At 46.6% G+C, this 19900-nt stretch overlaps 1 protein-coding gene and 1 long non-coding RNA gene across 2 annotated transcripts in view; one reads left to right on the top strand and one right to left on the bottom strand.

Moving 5' to 3' along the window:
- Positions 1-1819: 1819 nt before the first annotated feature.
- On the bottom strand, positions 1820-11739 carry LOC144339017 (uncharacterized). The gene is made up of 4 exons (XR_013413565.1): positions 11665-11739; positions 11232-11394; positions 9388-11073; positions 1820-2420 (listed from the first exon to the last, which is right to left on the bottom strand). It is a non-coding gene; the product is annotated as an uncharacterized LOC144339017 (long non-coding RNA).
- Positions 11711-19900, top strand: part of SLCO2A1 (solute carrier organic anion transporter family member 2A1) — a 97708-nt gene continuing 89518 nt past the window's right edge. The window contains exon 1 of the mRNA XM_015132120.3: positions 11711-12186. Coding sequence (XP_014987606.1) covers positions 12091-12186 — 96 coding nt within the window. The 5' untranslated portion in view covers positions 11711-12090. The remainder of the gene's footprint in view (positions 12187-19900) is intronic.

Below are 19900 nucleotides of genomic sequence, written 5' to 3'. Positions count from 1 at the left end.
CTTAAATATAACTTGAATATCATTTCTTAATTGATAATGCTTCCCCTATGATTTCTCAATAAGCCTAATCATTTAATCTTTATGCAAGATGAGAGATATATTTTTGAGGCTCTCCTGGAGCCCAACTGGAAAATCCCAAAGTTAATTTTAGGTCAAAAAGATTTAATTTTGAATTTTGATCCTGGGGAAATCTACCAAAGATGTCAAAAAGTCTAAGGTACTTGATTGAACAGAATCATAGGTCACTGCTAAATAATAGTTATTCATTTAACTAGAGTGGTAATCAAAATACTTCAAAAGCACTATAGAAAGTTACATGGATGTAAAAGCCTTAACCCTTTTAAAGTTTGGTTTTCCTAAATATCAAAAACTCAATAAAGATAACATGCAACACAGGAAATTGTCTTGGTGAAGCATAGAATCTTTGTTACCTAGGCCAGTTTTCTAAAGGGCAAAGAAGAAAGAAAACTGCCTGTAGTGTGATTGCTTTTATTTATACAATGTCCCTTTAGATAACCTGGAAGTTAAGCCTAACTAAAAGGGTACTTGAATATAATCAGGCACAGGAGGTGTGCATCCAGGGTTATGAATGTACTCCATGTTATAGAGAAATGTAAGCAAGAAAACTGGTACCTTGCACGAGAGAATGTCTGGCTCTTAGTAATAACATAGGAAATTTCCTGGTTACATGGGATAATTCAGACATATCAGGAAAAGTCAAAAGTACAGAATCAGGCTGGGCATGGTAGCTCATGCCTGTAATCCCAGCACTTTGGGAGGCCAAGGCAGGTGGATCACCTGGGGTCAGGAGTTCAAGACCAGCCTCTCCAAAATGGTGAAACTCTGTCTCTATAACAGTACAAAAATTAGCCAGGTGTGGTGGCAGGCACCTGTAATACCAGCTACTCAAGAGGCTGAGGCATGAGAATTGGTTGAACCTGGGAGGCAGAGGTTGCAGTGAGTCTGCATCTCAAAAAAAAAAAAGTACAGAATCAAGTTGTATTGGAGGAAACACTGCTTTCCTAGACCTTCAAGATAAAAACTTGCATAAAAATTAGCTGGGTGTGGTGGCATATGCCTATAATCCCAGCTACTCAGGAGGCTGAGGCAGGAGAATCACTTGGACTCAGGAGGTGAAGGTTGCAGTGAGCCAAGATTGTGCCACTGCACTCCAGCCTGGGTGACAGAGCAAGTCTGTCAGCAAGTCTGTCAAAAGATAAATACTTTAGTGACAAATTGTAACAGCTGTGCTAAAACCAGGGAAAAAGTTACAGGACTTGGCAAAAATGTTGAAGGAGAGGGTGATCAACCCAGCCAAGCAAAAAGATAGACCTTTTCAAGGGTAGAAAGAAGGAGAGTTGCATTTCTAACCTGAAACTAGGGAAATTAGATAGATCGCAGAAAGAAATGTGGCAGAAATAGAAACTATTTGTAGTTTAGAGGATTACTGCTAAGAAACAGATTTCAGAACCAAAAATCAAAACTTCTTACAATTTTATTAAAAGCAAATCAACATTTTATGAAACACCTCATTGTTCTAACATAGGGGACCAACATTTTACATTCTGTATTAGTGTGTTTTTAACATCAATCTCTAGAAAGGCTCATACACAATTTCCTTCCAATTGTAACTCACTTGATCACACAGAAAATTCCTCTTATAAATTGTCTTTTCATAAACATTATCATGATTTACTTAGATCATTAACAACATGCTTGTGCTTTCTGGTTTGTCCTACACTTCCTCTTTCATGAATAATCAGTCATTTAATCTAGAACAGAAATTTATCACCCAAGATTTTTTTCTCATGTAAAATTCTTTTCTTTTTCTTTTTCCTTTCCTTTTCTTTTCTTTTTTCTTTTCATCTTCCTTACTAAATATACATCTTACCCTCCTCATATGCTTGCACACAGAACAGTCTTTCTCATCAACAGTGGTTTAATCACACACATTAATTACAATGTTAACTCTTGACAACCCTAATTTTCAGTAAAAGCCTAGGAAGTAAGCAGCTTTTAACCATCAATCATGTACCAACAATCCATGAATACACATTTTACAATTTCCAGGAACACATACTTTCTAATAGAACCAACTCTTTAATATGGAACAGGATATTTTTACTAGAAGATCCACTTATGTTTCTCAGAAATAAGAAGCCAAAAGTATATGAACCTAAACCCAAAATATTCAGCAGCAAATGTCTCGGCATTACGTCTTATCTGAAAATGATCTAGACATTCAATGTGCATCCATCATTTAACTTGGCTTAGCAAACCCTAAGGATATCATTACTAAAAACATTTGAGAGGCTGGGCACAGTGCCCCATGCCTGTAATCCCAGCACTTTGGGAGGCCGAGGCAGGTGGATCACCTGAGGTTGGGAGTTCGAGACCACCCTGACCAACATGGAGAAACCCTGTCTCTACTAAAAATACAAACATTAGCTGGGTATGGTGGCCTGTAATCCCAGCTGCTTGGGAGGCTGAGACAGGAGAATTGCTTGAACCCAGGAGGCAGAGGTTGTGGTGAGCCGATCGTGCCATTGCACTCCAGCCTGGGCAACAAGAGTGAAACTCCGTCTCAAAAAAAAAAAAAAGACATTTGAGAAATCTTCTCGAGTGAACATATAAAGCATAACCATTATCAACAGTTCATTTATGAACTTTTATTTCATTTACATCCATTCAATTCTTTTACTTTTAACAATTATATTTGGAAAACTTCATGAGACTCTAGACAAACCTAGCTACCATCTTAAGCTAAATTTTTTCATCAGTCAAATTTACATTATTGCATGCCAGGCAAGTATCATAAAAGCAAGAACCCTAAAGTTAAATACATGCATATTTTTCTAATAACTCAGAAGACATAGTGATTCCCACCAAACCAACAATATTAGACTAGTCCCACCCGCCAAAAGATTACTAAGTTACATGAACTTGACAAGCATTTGGACTTATTTGCTTAATTTATGAGTACTCATTCATTTATAAACCAATTTGGTAGCATAGACAATATACAAACAGATATGTATACACACATATACACAAAAATACAAAAAGACACAAAGATTTTACAGCTTTAATTTTAAAACTCACTAGTTTAAAAGGACAGTTGGATTCAAACTGTGTTTCTGTAAATGGAATAGGCTGAAATTTATCTGTCCCCCGTGGCCAAAGCCTTTACTGAATTTCAGATAAAACAGGTACAAATTTACATCTCAAGCACAGAGAGAATTTAAGTTTTCTCAAGAAGGCGTTCAAGTGTGCTAGAGGAGGATTAAAATGCATGCCAAGGTAACATAAATCATAGCAATTTATCACACGATTTTACAAAGAAACATGCAAATGAGCCTAGAGAAAATGTAGGAACCTTTTCAAGATAACCAGCTGAAAGAGTGAAAGAGGAAGGAGGGAGTGAACAATAGAGCAGAGATGGTGAAAAAGGTGCAGAAGTCAGGCAGAGGTGAGCAAGGGGGCTAGTGGAAGAGGGTCTTTCAAAGGTGTTTTAACAGTTTTAATTTCAGTCTTGCAAGAACTATCTCTTTCTGTTTCATTAAGGCACTCACTCAGTTTGGAATTATTTTCTCTAATGGAGGCAATGGTAGCCTCTTGATTCCATTTAGAACTTTCAAAGGGCCAACTGAGACTTAGGCTTCCTTCCCATTTTCTCTGGGAGGCTCAGTATTTTCTTTGTTCCAATTGTGCACGCAAATAGGCAAGTTTGGAGTTTCAAAGGAGCCCCCATTTTTGCCAACAAAGTTTAAGATTACCCTAAGTAGTTTTTGTCCAAAGACCTAGCCAATTACAATTCCATGGACTGTAATTTTTGCTCATAAGGCCAGCAGGAGAAAAGGAGTGCTGGAAGGTGGCTGATCAGCAGGGGAATCTTAAAATGTGGGTTATCCACTGCACTGACCTGATGAAAATGTCCCTTCCAATGCCCTTGGTGTGAACTTCCCCACAAAACCTTACAGACCAGCTGAGTTTGACTGGGAAGAACCCCCCAAAAGGCAGGGTCAACGGGGATGGCAGATCCACCATCTCCCCAAGGTGCTGGGTAGTCCCACCTCCACCCTTACTACCTTCTTAGCCACCGGGGCCTGATCCCAGCAGTGACAGTAGCTCCTTGGGACCCAGCAGGAAGACAAGGTCTGTATTCAGAAGTCTCAGGTGTCAGGTCACAATGACCTCACAGCGGGGGTGCCAGGTCACACTAACCTTTCACATGGACTGGGGAGCCCTTAATAACCAAGCCTTAGTTCCTGTTCTTTGAAACATAGATTACAACAACCAGACCCACCTCTCATGGTAGCTGCATGGGTTAAGTGAGATGCTGGCTCTGAGGCTGCTGTGTGAATTGCCCAGTGTTGTTGAAAACTTGGTTTATTGGATTCAATAGAACTCTTCAGATGCCAGCAACAGGAAATCCAGCTCAACAAAACTTAAACTATAAAAAGAATTTATTGGCTCACAGAACTGCAAAGACCAGATGCAATGGCCCATTGAGACCGACAGCCTAAAGGACGTGGCCATGGGCCTCGGTGACCTCTGGCCCACACTCCTGTTCCTCCAGTGGCCACATCCTGGGGCAGATTCTCCCCAGGGCTCCCTAGACCTTGACACTGAGGGAGGCAGCCGTCTGCCCTGACGCTGGCCCTGGGAGAGAGCACACTGTCCTGGTCGCTCCAGCAGGGGGCCCAAGTGGCCAGGCCTAGGCCCCATGCCCTCCTGCCCCAGTGAATGTCAGCTTACCTAGGCCTCAGCACCTGAGAGTAGGGAGGGCTGGGACCCCGAAGGAAGGTCGGGGAACTTTCACGAGAAGAGGGACAGATTTGGAGAGGAGTAAACAGAAGAGGTCTACCTTGCTGACCATCATTCCTACTACTGTCGCTGGAGGGAGGTTCTCGGAGCTGGTGAGGCCAGGAGCCTCTGCGTGTATTTAGTCTCCACACCCTGCTGTGAGAGCCATGGGCTTACTGTCCTCAGGTCAGAGTCCTCCCTGGTCACTCTCCTCGGCCTCCTCGCCTGCTGCCTGCACAGGGAAGCAACGAGCATTCTCTTCCTGAGTGCCCTGCAATGGAGCCACACCTCCAGGCACTCCCTCCCTGTGACCATGAACAGGGAGGAGGCCTGACTTCTAGTGACCTCACCAGGTGACTCAGAGCACCATATTGAGTCCAGGGTGTGTTGCAGACCAGGGCCCAGGTAAAGGGTCTCACTGAACTTTTATTGGCCCTGATGTTTACAGCAGAGAAGGCAGAACTGACGCTGCCTGGGAGAGCCAGGCTGGCCTAGGGCAGGGGCCAAGCACAGGGAGAGGCTGTGGTCCAGGAGCCAGGAGCCGCTGCCCAGCCCCAGTGCTCTTGGCCCCTGCTTTGTTCAATTGGGAAATAAGGTATGCACTGCGTGCGTCTCCCATCAGCCCCTCGCGCAGGAGTGGTGGGGAGAGGCAAGCTCTTCTGACAAATCAGCCCTGCTGTGTCTCCGGCGGTGGCATCCTGCTATCTGCACTTGTGTTTGTACTTGGTCCCTGCCCTGAAGGCTCACAATCTACCTGATATGGGGTCAGTCCAAACAGTGCAGAGAGGGCGTGTGCAAGGCAATGCAGGGCACCCGCTCCCTTTCCCAGGTGAGAGAAAAACAGGGCTCAATACGTATTCCTTGGGCTCTGTGGACAGGGGCTGAGGTGCAGGAAGGCAGGAAATAGGGAGCCTGGGGCCTTTCAATAAATGAGGAAGCCACAGACCTGGGCAAATAAAGAGAGGGGAGAGAAGAGGCCCAAGAAGCAAGACTGAGGAAAGAAGAGATCCCTCCCAGAAGTGAGGCCAGGGCAGGTGGGAGCGTGGGCCCAGACCAGGGGCTGGACCCCGGGCAGGGCACATGAGCCCCAGAGTGATTATACAAGTGATACAGGCATTGTGGGGAATCCAGAAAACAAATAAGGATGTGCAGGGAACCTCCTCATTGCAGCTTCCACGGGCTGACCCTGCTACGAGCAAGGTGAGGACACAAGGAGAGCAATTCTAACCAGGAAATGCCAAGAGAGCATTAACGAAGCCTGCCTGCCAAGAGTGTGTGTGTGTGTGTATGTGTGTGCATGTGCGTGTGTGTGCCTGTGTGTGTGCTCATGTCTGTGCATGTGTGTGTGCATATGTGTGTGCATGTACATGTGTGTGCCTGTGTGTATGTGTGCATGTGTGCATGTGTGTGTGCCTGACCAAGTTATTTTACCTCTCTGTGCCTCAGTTTCTAATCTTAATCTTCTCAGTCCTACTAGTTCTTAGGACCCAGCTTGACAGTCTCCTCCTCCAGGAAGTCTTCCTGCTGCCCAAGGTGAATTAGGGCCCCTCTTCCATGCTGTCATAGCAACTGTGCACAATAGCTTTCTTCCTACATCACAGCCACATTTTCTTTTTTTTTTCATTCTGAGATCGTAGAGTTTTTGAGGTCAGGAGATGTTCTTGTGGCTAATTTTTTTTTGTTTTTTGGGATTTTTTTTTTTTGTATTTTCTCAGTGCTAGGAAATATTTGCTGAAATTCATGTAAAATGGAACTAATGAAAATAACCTTCCTCATTTGGTGGTTTTGAGGATCAAAAGAATCAACCTTGGGAGGGCGCAGTGGCTCATGCCTGCAATCCCAGCATTTTGAGAGGTCAAGGAGAGCGGAACCCTTGAGGTCAGGAGTTTGAGACTAGCCTGGCCAACATGGTAAAATCCCATCTCTACTAAAAATACAAAAAAATTAGCCGGGTATGGTGGTGTGCGCCTATAATCCCAGCTACTGGGAGGCTGAGGCAGGAGAATCATTTGAACCTGGTAGGCAGAGGTTCCAGAGAGCCGAGATGGCGCCACTGCACTCCAGCCTGGGCAACAGAGCGAAACTCCATCTCAAAAAAAAAAAAAAAAAGAATCAACCTTGTACTAGAACCAGGCACAGACTGTTGGCACTGTTAAATAAAAATATGAAATAGTGGTCAGGGTGACTTGCAGAGGAACAGCTGCCCCACCAGTGACAGTGACAAAGCAGCAGTGGAGCCCTTGCTGCAAACATGGCCTCTGACTCAGGAGAGGCAGTCACTGTTGAGAGTTAACCTATGATCACACTTGGATATCTAAATTGCCAAGGAAGCTTCATCAGCTGCTGCAGGAGTGGGCAATGTGGCCCACCAAGTTCATGACCAGCCACCAGTGAGAAGAGACAAGGCTGAGACCCAGAGACAACCCAGAGGCCTCCAGGGGGCAGAAGGAACAGGGTTTGGGCAGAGAGAACAATGGCATGGAGGTCTAGGAGCAATGAGGCCTTTTCCAGTCACGAGGGCCCTTTTAGAATTCATTTCTGCTTAATAGCACTTAATAAACATTTTTGAGCAACAGGATATGTTAGGTCAAATGGGGGAGATAAAGAGAATTGACACAGAACCTTTGCCCTTGAAGAGCTCACAGCTGAGTTGGAGAAAGATACCTAGAGTGCAGTTTACTAACATCTATACCACCAACCCCCACAGCAACGCAGCTTCCCAGCATTGAGACCTTGCTATGCTCCAGGCACTCCATGCATCATCTCATATGCACTTTGCAACAGTTCATCATGAAGAGAAGGCACCGCAGAGCCAATGGGTTAAGCAAGCTATCGAAGGTAGTCAGCGATTTTGTCTGACTACAAGGTCTGTGCATGACAGGACTGTACCACTGCAAGACATGATTCTACTGTTGTTATGGGGCCCAGAACAGGCAATAATAACATGAACCACTCCTTGAAGAAAGAAGCCAAGCATTGCGAGGCAGGCCATGCAGGCAGGGGAACAGCATGAGCAAAAGCCCAGAAGTGGGAATGAATTTAACTGCCCCAGCACCAGGCCAAGACAGCTGGAGACAATTCAGGCAGAGAGGAGAGCCCGGAGCTGCTCAGCTGCTCTCTATCTTTCTCCTTCCCTCCGCAACCTTGAGAAAGTAGTTGATGGGTTCTATTTGCATTTTCTCCTTTCCAGTTTCTCCTGCCCACATCACCCGCTGCAGACACTCTTGCCAAGTTCCTCAGTGCCAGCGTTGCCAGCCTGGTGGCCACTCCTCAGGCCTTCTCTCGCCTCCTCAGCAGCCTGGCCATGTGCCTGCCCTCCTCCCTTCTGAAAGAGTACCCTTGCTCTGTCAACATCTCCTCCCCTGGTTTACTTTCCTCCACTCTGGCTCCATCCCTTGTGCCACCTTGATATTGCTGTGGCCCATCCTGGACCTATTTCTCATCAACACAGCCTCTCCAGGAGACTCATCCCTTCTTGAGGCTTAACCATCACCTCCACGTGGGATTTCCAAGCCCCTATCAATAGCCCAGTGTCCACCCTGAGTGCTGGACCCACATACCCATCTGCCTCCTGAAGATCCTTACCTGGGTGTAGTCTGGGAAATTTGAATTCAGAATGCGACCAGGATACTCACTGGCTTCCTTCAATAGTGGCTGCTCCTTCTGGGCCCCCTCTGTCAGGAGTGGGCATCACCAATGCTAGTTGCCCAAGCCAGATCCTGGGAGTCATCACTAACATCTCTCCTCTCACTGATATGTGGGTGCCACCTCCCTCTGACATTTCTTAAGCTTTTCTCTCCTTCTTACCACCATCCCACTGCTGCCATGCAGGCTTTTATCATAGCTCCTGGGGTTCCTTCCACAGACTGCCCAATTCCACTCTGGCTGCCAGTAGAGGTCCATGTGAAATGCAAATTAGCCCAGGTCACCATTGGTCAGAAGCCTTTAACAGCTCCCCATTGTGCTGGGGAGACAGCCTAAACTCTCAGCCTCTTTGCTTCATACCCACATACCCACTGCGCTTGGTCTTGAGCTCCAGCCAGACTGAAACCATGGAGTAGGTTTATCCTCTTTACCCTAATGCTCTCAATCCTACTAGTTCTTAGGGCTCAGCTTGACAGTCACCTCCTCCCAGAAGTCTTCCTGCTGTCCAAGGTGAATTAGGGCCCCACCTCCATGCTCCCATAGCAGCTGTGCACAATAGCTTTCTTCCTACATCAAAGCCATACTTTCTCTTCTTGTTTCCCACCCTGAGACCATAGAGTCTTTGAGGTCAGGAGATGTTCTTGTGGTTTAGCTTTTATTATTATTATTATTGTTTTATTTTTATTTATCTATCTATTTATTTATTTATTGAGACAGAGTCTCGCTCTGTAGCCCAGGCTGGAGTGCAGTGGCACGACCTTGGCTCACTACAGCCCCTGCCTACCAGGTTCAAGCGATTCTCCTGCTTCAGCCTCCCAAGCAGCTGGGACTACAGACACCTGCCACCTCACCTGGCTAATCTTGTATTTTTAGTAGAGACGGGGTTTCACCATGTTGGCCAGGCTGGTCTCAAACTCCTGACCTCAAGTTATCTGCCCGCCTTGGACTCCTCAAGTGCTGGGATTAGAGGTATGAGCCACCGTGCCCAGCCTGATTTTGTATTTTTTCAGTGCTAGGAAATATTTACCGAAATTTAAGGACAGAAAGTCTGGGAGGCATACTCCGGGAGTGCTCTTGAAAGCAAATGGGTTACTCCATGTGCAGGTGTTGAAAATGTAAAACACACTATTATTTTTTCCCTAATAAAACCCCAATTTTGTTCAGAGGACAGCAATAGTGTTAACTATACTTCTTAGCATCCTTTGCAGGGGGTAGCTATGTGACCCAGGTTTGGCCAAGAAGACTTAAGGAAAAGCAGCTGTGCATGCAAGGGAGAGATTTGCTCTCTTGATGTAAGCATGGCCCCTTCCTGTTTCCTGTCTTCCACGTCTTTCCTGGAATTAGGAGAGGAGGCTGGAGATGGAGCAGCTATTTTGTAACAATGAGCCAGCCATGGGGATGGGAACCACAGGCTAAGGAATCTTGAAGGGCCTAGGTTATGACCCCTGGACTACCTACTAGCAGACTTCTTATTATGAGAGACAAATAAATCTCATTTAAGTCATTTTGGTTGGCTCTCCATTACATTTAGCTGAACTCCACCCAGTAAAGGTCAATGAAGGAAGATAAGCATCTGTGAGCATTTCTGAATAGGCTTTTCCTTTGGAGATGATGCTGGCGCTGACGGGAGGCAGAGGGCCAGATTAACAGAACGGAACTAGGTGAGGGCTGGAGAGGCTGATCCTCCAGGGGTTCTACCAGAGGATCATAGTGAGGTCTCAGGGTTTGAGAAAGAAGCTCCAGCCATGGTAGCCCTAAGGTGCCTGTGACCTTGGCCTGGGGGTTTTCTGGTCCCTGTTTAGTTCATCTTGCAAAATGGGGCTGCTGGACTAGACAACTGATCAGAAAACATAATGCTTCAAGTCTGGGCTTTAGAGTCAGACAAGGCTGAATTCAGGGTCCAGCTCCACCACTTGCTAGCTGTGGCTTTCAGACAGCTTTCTTATTGGACTGCTCTAGCATCCTTGTCTGTGGAGTCCAGACTCTAATAGTACCTATGCCTGTAGGGCTAACGTTGGGGCTTCATGAAATCCTGCATGTGGGTGCTCAGCAGAGGGCCTGGTATGCCCAGCACACACCAAGTGCTCCATGCTGGTATCTGTCCTTGCGTGCCATGTTCTCCCAGTGGACAGATGGGAGCTGGAATTAATGCCTGCCCTGAGGCTGGGGCTGCTACAGAGCTGTGGGAAGCCTGTCTGGATGTACCTTGCTCTATGGCTGAGTGAAGTGGCCAGGGGCTGCCCACTGTTCAACAGCTCTGGAATGCTGCCATGTCCAGGGACCTTGGGTCGCAGGTGCACAGAAGCCCCCAGACCCAGGCCAGGCCAGACCAGGCCCAGAAAGGTATCAGATCTTGGGTAGAAATAAGAAGCCTATGTGGTCCATCTGTCCTGTGGCCTTTGTCTTAGCCAAAGCCTCCTGGATATTGACGGCATCTTTTCCTGGGTTTGGGGTGGGGTTGGAGAGGTTCCCTCTGTACGGGACTACAGGAATGAGGGAGCTGGAAAAATGCCTCCAGAGCTGGATTCCTCACTGCAGCTGCTTTTGGAAGAACCTTGTTATCCTTCCCTTGAGAAGCCTCACTGTCTCTTCTCCGCGCTTGGAATCCTGGTGGTAAAAAATCTTGGGGAAAAAATAAACCCACTATTCATGCCAGCACTGAGAAGGAGGTCAGTGGGGTGAGTCTCGTTTGTCCACACCCTCCCACCCCCTCTACCCCTCCCCCCAGCACCCCAGGCCAGACCCAGCCATGCCGACACTTGACAGCCCCTGCAGTTTACCTTGGCTCAGGTCCAGAGACTTCGGGCCCAGCCCCCACCTTTTCACCTTGTTACCCAGCCCCCTCTCCAGCGCAAAGAGCAGTTTAAATATAAATCAGTCCTCAACACAAACAGAGCTGCAGCGAGTCTCAGAGCCATCACCGGAACTGAGGGCCCAGGTTTTCTGCGAGTGCAAACAAGCAGAGACTGGCTCCGTAAATCTCCCCAAGAGCGTCGGGAGGGGTGCCGGGGCTCCCCTCCACCCCCTGGATCCCGTTGGCCCCTCCAGCGCCCGCCTCGGGCCTCCTCATACCCTAGCCTTCCTGCCCCCCAGCCCTGCCAACCTCTTTCTCCATCCCCTCCAGTCACCCACCTTCGCTTCACCCACCCTCTCTTCGCCAGTCCGCAGGAGCCTCCACCCCCTTGCAGCCTCCTGCCCCCGCACAGCCCTCACCTCCCCTCCCCGGGCCCGCCACCTCCTTCCCTCCCTCTCCGCCTCCCCGCAGGCGGGATCTTCTCCGGGGCAGTCAAGCCTAGCGGGTCGCTGCGGCGTCACACCTGTCTGAGGGGGCGGTGGCGGCGGAGGGGCGGGGGCTCGCAGCGCCTTTGACACCCGAGTAAAAGAGGGAGGAGGGTTTCAGACAGCTTTCTTATTGGAGCGGGTTTCATCATCGGCGGCTGCCACTTATAAAAACTTCTGGGCGCGCACTCCCTGGCTCAGTCTCGGCTCCGCGAATCTCCTCCGGCCGCCGCCGCCGCGCTCGCCTCTCACCCGCCCAGCCGCTCCAGCCCGAGGCGCCCCGGCCCCCGCGCGCCAGGTCCCTAGCCCCGGGGCCCGTTGCCCCCGCGCTGCTCCGCGCCCGGCCAACCGCCCTCAGCCATGGGGCTCCTGCCCAAGCTCGGCGCGCCCCAGGGCAGCGACGCCTCTTCCAGCCGAGCCGGCCGCTGTGCCCGCTCGGTCTTCGGCAACATTAAGGTGAGCGGAGTACGCGGGGTCGTCCGGGCCGGGGCCGCGCCGGGCGCACCTTCGGCTGGGCACCCGTGTCTGTCTGCCGGAGCCAGGAGGCGCTGCGAAGCCCCGAGCTCCCTCCCGTGCTGCGCTCGGATCTCATCCCCGGGCGACGCGTGCTGGGCGTGTGTGTGCGAGTGTGTGTGTCTGTGCGCACGCTTGTGTGTGTGTGTGTGTTCACACGCCTTTATCGGAGTAAGTAATGGGACAATGGAAGTACCTGCTTACTGCTTACTGGGACAACTTCAGGCAGAGTTTTAAGCGAGAGAATTGTCCTGCTCGGTGATTGAAAAAGATTATCTCGAGGAACCCTTTTTCGGCCTCCAGCGGGCGGTTACTTCGTCAGTGGGATGGGCTTGGAGGTGCCAGGGGGCCACCCGCGCGTTGAGGGACAGACTGTGTCTCGTCCGAGCCCCCTCGTCCTGGGGTGGGTGGCCTAAGGGATGTTCTCCTTCCCCAGGCTTTCTTCTCCCGCCAACGGAGGTGGGGGGCTCTGCTACCTGGCTGTGCTGCTCGCGGTTATGTTGAGAATTCTCTCTCAGCGGGCAGCTTCCCCCAGGCTGGCAACAAACCCGCGTGCTCGGATTGGCTTCCCTGATCTGGAAATGACCCCAGGAAGGCCACGGCTCTCACGGTTCAGTAAGGTCTAAGCAGGTGCCACTCACCAGGCAAGATATGCGGAGCGGGTGAGAAGATAAGGGTGTTGGCAGCTCTTAGGATGAGAGCACCTTTCCCAGGGGTCGGAAATGGCTTTCCACTCCCTCACAGGTCCAGGAGGACCTGGAATGGTTCAATCCACACTCGGGCTGTTTTGCCCATGCTGGCTAGGCAGAAGTAACAATGGAAGATACCTCCTGAGAGGGCAGAGCTGCTGCCGTGAGGGTGTGGGAGACTGCAGAGACTGCATCAAGGCCTCTTCTGGTCAGGGTGGGATTCTGGTGTAGAGAGGCTGTTTCCCACAACCATACAGTCAGATGGGACTGGATAAAGCCTCCAGTGGTGCAATTAAGGGGAAGCCAGATTACACAAAGGGATGATGGTGTCATCCTTTTGTGGAAGGGGTATCGGTGCACTGGTTATATGTGTCCAACAGAAAGGGATCTGGAGGTCAGAGTGGATCTCACCTGCATACTTACTCAGCTGGGATCTCCACTCCTGCTTCTGCTCTTTCTGCACCACAATAAATACAGGCTGAATTGAGTTTGTAGTTGGATATGGATAAGCAACAGAAATTTTGAGATAGTTTAAAATAATCTCCAAATCTCCTCGTTTTTGGCCAGAGCTGGATGGAAATGTTGTGTGCAGTTTTGGTTCCACCATTTTGGAGAAGTTTCATCAGGGAATTTTGGAACCTTTGGTATTTATAAATTAGGAATTGAGAGGAAAGGGTGGGGACTAGGATTAGATAGTCTAAAGAAAGGGGCCTCTACAGGAACTAGGGTGGAGCAACCTCCCTTCATTTTCACCAAGAAGGGCAGGAGGGATGGGTATCCAGGACAGATTCCTGACAGTGAGGGAAAGGCTGAATGAGATTGATCCATTTAGAACCCATCCTGGTTCCCTAAAATAACTGTTTATGCCAGCAATTTCTTTGGAGATCTATATAAATAAGATGATTTCTCATGTGTCGATGATTTATCCACATGTACCTGAGGGCTGGGCTTAGGCCAGTTGGCCTCCTAAAGGAGTTAAGTGCTCATGCCAGTTAAGAGTTTTTCTTGACTCTAAAAATGAGATTCTGTTAGTCATCACCTCCTTTGATCCACAGTAATTGTAAGACCAGAGTTTGGAGTGACTTCCACTTAACTCCACTCATCAGTCTGACACCAGATACAAGGTTGGATAGCTTACGGTGTCCAAGATAAATCTTGAATCTCAAATTCCACCAGTTAAAGTCACTTGCACCTTTCCCTCCTGGGGCAATAACTGGAAGCTCTGCTATTTGAAGGAATATTTCCTCTCAGTGAGAGTGCTTGTCATAGCCCTGCCACCTCGCAGTGGGGGATGGGTTGCACATATCTTGGGACATGTATGACATAGTGGGAACAGGGGACACTCGACCAGAGGGTCTGTCATTTGTCTAGATTCCTTGTTGCTGGACAGACTAACCAATCGACTTTGGACATTCCTGCAAATACCCACAAACCATATAGTTTAGGGGAAGTGGATAAAGCCAGAAGACTCAGATCCAAGGTCCCATCCCAGCCACCTACTAATGGGATGATGCAGGGAAGCATTTCTTACCTTTCCAGGGCCTCAGGGTCCTTACCTGAAAAAGCTGGTAATTGACCAATAACCAGCTCATGGGACTCAATGAGGATTATGTGGAATGAGGCATAGGAAAAGGGCGTTGTAAACCATGCTGTGCTCTCAGGATGAGTACCCATCTGAGATCAATTCTTGCTTCAACAAATAGGATTTGTTCATGTTCAAACATTTAGGAATGATTGTTCCACCAATTCCATGAGACATAGTTATTAGTTAAGAAAAACTACATTTAATAATAATAATGATGATTAAAATAATAGTAATAGTGGCTAACAGTATTTGAGCTGTATGAGTGTACCAGGAACTATGGAAATACTTTATCTGTATTTAATCCTCATTACAACCCTATTGACTGGATACTATTATTGTCCTCATTAGTAATGAGAAAAACAAGGCATTGTGAAATTGTTCTCATAACCAGAAAGGGGTGGACTATAGAGGAACCAGGTATGTGAGACTTCAGAGTCAAAGACCCAAACCCTTGTTCAAGTTGGCCCTCACCATCAACACTATGCTAGTTAACACTGGTTTAGCAGGGGTGTGCTTATTCCCAGTGGCCAGTGATTTCTCTGGGCCCTGGTGACACACACATCCCAGCTGTGACCAAGGGGAGCAGCAGTGGCTGCAGGATGGATGCTCTCAATGGCTAACAGGCTGATACGCTTTCCCTCTTCATAACTGTCATCTCCAGAATGTGGCAGCTCTCAGGTGGGTTTTATGTGTCTCCTCTCCTGCAGTAGTAAACCAGATTTAATTTACAGTCTCTGTTGCCTCTGGCTTACAGGATTTTTTTTTGTTTTTGTTTTTGTTTTGTTTTTTGAGATTGAGTCTCAGTCTGTTGCCCAGGGGGAGTACACTGGCGCCATCTTGGCTCACTGCAACCTCTGTCTCTCAGGTTCCAGCAATTCTCCCACCTCAGCCTCCTGAGTAGCTGGGATTATAGGCGCCCACCACCACATCTGGCTAATTTTTGTATTTTTTTTTTTTTTTAGTAGAGACGGGGTTTTGCCATTTTGGCCAGGCTGGTCTTGAACTCCTGACCTAAGGTAATCCACCCTCCTTGGCCTCCCAAAGTGCTGGGATTACAGGAGTGAGCCACTGCGCCCAGTCAGGAATCTTAAGAAGCAAAGATCTGCTCCACAATCACTGTTCAGCATTCAGTGTCCGGAATGCTAAATTAAAAACAGGTTCATTTAGTAATCCTGAGGGTGGGGATGGGAGGCAGCTTTTGCAGCTGACTTATCCTGGCGGCTTCAGGAAACTCTGTTTCTCCTTAAAATAAAACTTGCCCTCGGGACCAAACTGAGGTTATCTTATAGAAGGAGTGGTTGGTGACTGCTACCAAATTTCAGGAAGTCACACACCCAGAGCTCCAGTGTAGTGAAGTAATGTATATCCAATCAGTGAGGGAATATCCCAGTGGAGACTGAGGGCTGGAGAATAGTGGGAAGAAGGGAAAGGCAAACCTCACAGCTTGGCTTCAGTGGCCCTGGTGACTTCTGGCCTGGGAGGACCAAGAAGTGGAGGAGAATTACTTTGTCTTGGCCTATGTCCATCCCTTCCTGAGGCTTCTGACCCCCAGCGATGGGGAGGCATCTTGGGCTTGCTTAACTAATCAGTTTCCAGAGCAAAGTGCTCTATCCCAGCAACCAGATTCATGCTCAGGAAAACACTCTCAAGAGAATCCCCTGAACCCAAGAATTCCTTCCAGTGTGCTAAGATAGGCCCACTCCTCCCCAGGGGTGGTGTTTCTCTAACGTTGAGGACAGCATTGTTCTGTTCCTAGGCATCTGCCTCCTGAGAGGCCTGCTTCCCCTGCTTGTAGGGAGAAAGGAAGAACAACTGGAATGGGTAGTCAGGTGGACCATGGGTCACTCAAACCTCCTCTTCCTGGATGATGCTCAAAGCCCTCCTTAGCTTTCAGTTTGTCTTCTGGTGGTACTCACACGGAACAAGTGGAACAGTGTTGTATGTTTCGCAATATACATAGCTGATTTCACCTCTTTCTGATAATTGTCTTTTGTTGTGACGGTGATTACCTGTTTTTTCCATTCTGAGAGATCCAGAAGTGATGTTGGAACATTGAGAGGGGCACATGGCTTCCCTTTGCCTTCTTTTGTCTTGCTTGTAATAGACCAGGGTGTATGCAGAGGAATGGAGGGAGTCCCCTGGCCTTGCCCCTCTTCATTCTCCCTCTTCTCAACCCCCACTTAGTTTTATCCTGCCCCATGTCTTTAACCAGCCCCAGCACTCACTTCAATCCCCTTTCTGCCTGTGGTGGCGCTGGCCTTCAGACCATTTATGGGCCAGAGCCTGAGAGCCAGTCATGGTGGAACTAAGCAGCCAGGGATGCTCCCAGGGCAAATGAGCCCATCAGGAAGCCTGCACAGAGCCAGGCTAGTTTGGGCCCTATTCTGAAGTTAGGTTCACTAACATGTGCTTGGCCATCCCATTCTGTTTCTGTTGAGGAAGGACAGCTGTGTGAATCTGCACCTGTCTGTATCCCAGAGGATCAACACAGATGGTTGTCACTGCAGAACCTGGGGCCTCATGAGCCACCATAGAGAAAGTCAGCTGAGTTCCTAGTGCCAAACAAAATGATTGATTTAGAATTTTTTAAAAAACTTTTTATTTTATAATAATTATAGATTCATAGGAAAAATAGTACTTAGAGGTCCTGTGTAGGCTTTACCTAGTTTCTGCCAGTGGTTGCATCTTATATGATTTCAGTATAATATCAAAAGCAGAACATTGACATTGCTATCAAGTGTGTGTATAGTTCTGTGCCATTGCATCACATATGAAGATTTGTGTAACCACCACCCCACCACTTCAAGATACAGAACTATTCCGACACCACAAGGATTTCTCCTGTGCTGACCGTTAACAGTCATGTCCCCTCACTTTCGTGACTACCATCTCTAACCCCTGGTGACCACTAATCTGTCCCCTCCACCTGTATAATTTTATCACTTTGAGAATGTTATATAAATGGAGTCATACAATCTGTGACCTTTTGAGATTGACTTTTTTCATTCAGCATTATGCCCGTGAGATCCATCCAAGTTGTTTTGTGTATCAATAGTTTGTTTCTTTTTATTGCTGAGTAGTATTCCATGGTATGACTGTACCATAATTTGTTTAAACGTTCACTTATTGAAGGACATTTGGATTATTTCCATCTGGGGGCTATTACAAATAAATCTGTTATGAACAATTGTGTAAAGGATTTTGTGTGGACGTTTTCATTTCTCTAGCGTAAATGCTCAAGTGTGTTTGCTGGGTTATATGTTAGTTGCATGGTGAGATACTTTTAAACTGCTGAACTGTTTTCTGGAGTGATCACACCAGTTACATTTTCACCAGCAATATGTGAGAGACCCAGTTGCTGTGACACCTCATCAATATTTGGTATTGTCACAAATTTTTATTTTAGCAATTCTAACAGGTATGAATAGTGACACCTCATCATGGTCTTGTTTTGCATTTCCCTAATGGCTAGTAATATTGAACATCTTTTCATGTGCTTATTTACCATTTGTATTTCCTCTTCATTGAAATGTTTTTTCCCTATATTTTGCCCATCTTCTAATTGTAATCTTTTGTTTTAACAGTTGAATTTTGAGAGTTCTTTATATATGTTAGACACAAGTCCCTTGTTGGGTATGCAGTCTGAAATGATTTTCTTCTAGACTGTAGCTTATTTTTTCATCCTCTTAACAAGGTATTTTACGGAGAAAAATGTTTAATTTTGATGAATTTTAATTTATCAATTTTCAATCTTCTGGATCCTGCTTTTGGTGTCATGTCTAAAAACTCTTCTCCAAACCTTAGTTTCCGAATGATTTCTTCTATATTTCATTCTAAAAGTTTTTTTCTCATTTACATTTAAACTTATTTTCTATTTTGAGTTAATTTTTGAATGGGTGGAAGGTTTAGGTTAAGGTGTTTTGTTTGTTTGTTGTTTTACCTATTGCTATCCAGTTGTTTCTCCACCATTTTTTTTGAAAAGACTATCCTTTATTGAATTGCCATTGCACCTTTGTCAAAAATCAGTTGGTTGTACTTGTGTGATCTATTCCGGGTTTTTAATTTTGTTTTGTTGATCTATGTGTATATTTTTCTGCTGATAGCAGTCTGTCTTCATTCCTGAAGCTAAAGCAAGTCTTTTTTTTAGTTGATGAGCCCATCCATCTTTATTTTCTTTAAAAAATTATTATTTTTGATTGACAAGTTTTTGATTGGCATAATTGTATACATTATGGAGTACAATGTGATGTTTTAATATATGTGTGCAATGTGGCATGATTAAATCAAGCTAATTAATGTATCATGACCTTGCTTATTGTTTTTTATGTTGAGACACTGGAAATTTACTCTTTACTAATTTAAAATATATATTACATTATTGTTGACTGTAGTCACTCTGCTATGCAACAGATCTCAAAATCTATTCCTCCCATGTATCTGAAACTTTGTACCTTGAATCAATCACCCCCCATTCCCCCCTTCCCACCCTACCCCCAACCTCTGATAACCATCATTCTACTCTTTACTTCTATGAGTTCAGCTTTATTAGATTCTGCATTTAAGTCAGATCATGAGGTATTTGTCTTTCTGTGCCTGTCTTATTTCACTTAGCGTAATGTCCTCTAGATTCACCCATGTTGTAGTAACTGACAAGATTTTCCCCTTTTTAAAGGCTGAATAATACTCCATGTGTATACATGCCACATTTTTCCTTACCTATTCATCCACTGATGGATGCTGAGGTTGATTCCATATCTTGGCTATTGTGAGTAATGTAGAGCAAGTCCTGAAGTTGGATAAAAGCTTGGTTTTACTTGGCAATGGTATGTGTTTATCTTACAGATACCAAATTTTATTACCTGTTCAGTTTCCCTTCTATTCTGGCTTTTAGGAAGATTTAAGGGCAGGTTTAACGCTTGCTTTTGGTAAGTGAGTGGGATCTCATGTATTTATGTGCTCCAGCTTTTCTTCTGCCCTTAGCTGATTGGTGTGTTTTTTTTCCCCTTGAAGCTGATTTTCAAGTCTATATTCCTAATTTTTTTCTAATCTTAATGACAGCCCTGCAAGAGAGGTATCAGCATCTCCATGTCACTGTTGAGGAAACCAAGGCTCATCCAAGGCCACATATCCAGTAACTGGCAAAGCAGGAATTCCCACCTGGTCGTCTCGCTCCTATTCTTCCCATGACTACAGAACGCCTCTCAGCTCTGGATTCTCTCGTCCACCAGCATTTGGGCCTGAGCTCAGTGATCTCTGAGGTCCTTTCAGACTCTTAGATTCTTATCTCATGATTTTAAGTTGCTGATTGAGATGAGACTAGGAGCAGGGCCAGTTAGGTCTGGACTCTTCTAGGAGACCTATTATGAAACCTGGCAAAAGCACC

The sequence above is a fragment of the Macaca mulatta genome, chromosome 2, assembly GCF_049350105.2.
Source record: "Macaca mulatta isolate MMU2019108-1 chromosome 2, T2T-MMU8v2.0, whole genome shotgun sequence".
Classification (NCBI taxonomy): domain Eukaryota; kingdom Metazoa; phylum Chordata; class Mammalia; order Primates; family Cercopithecidae; genus Macaca; species Macaca mulatta.
Note: the sequence above shows the minus strand (reverse complement) of the source record. Positions and strands in the feature narration are given on the sequence as shown.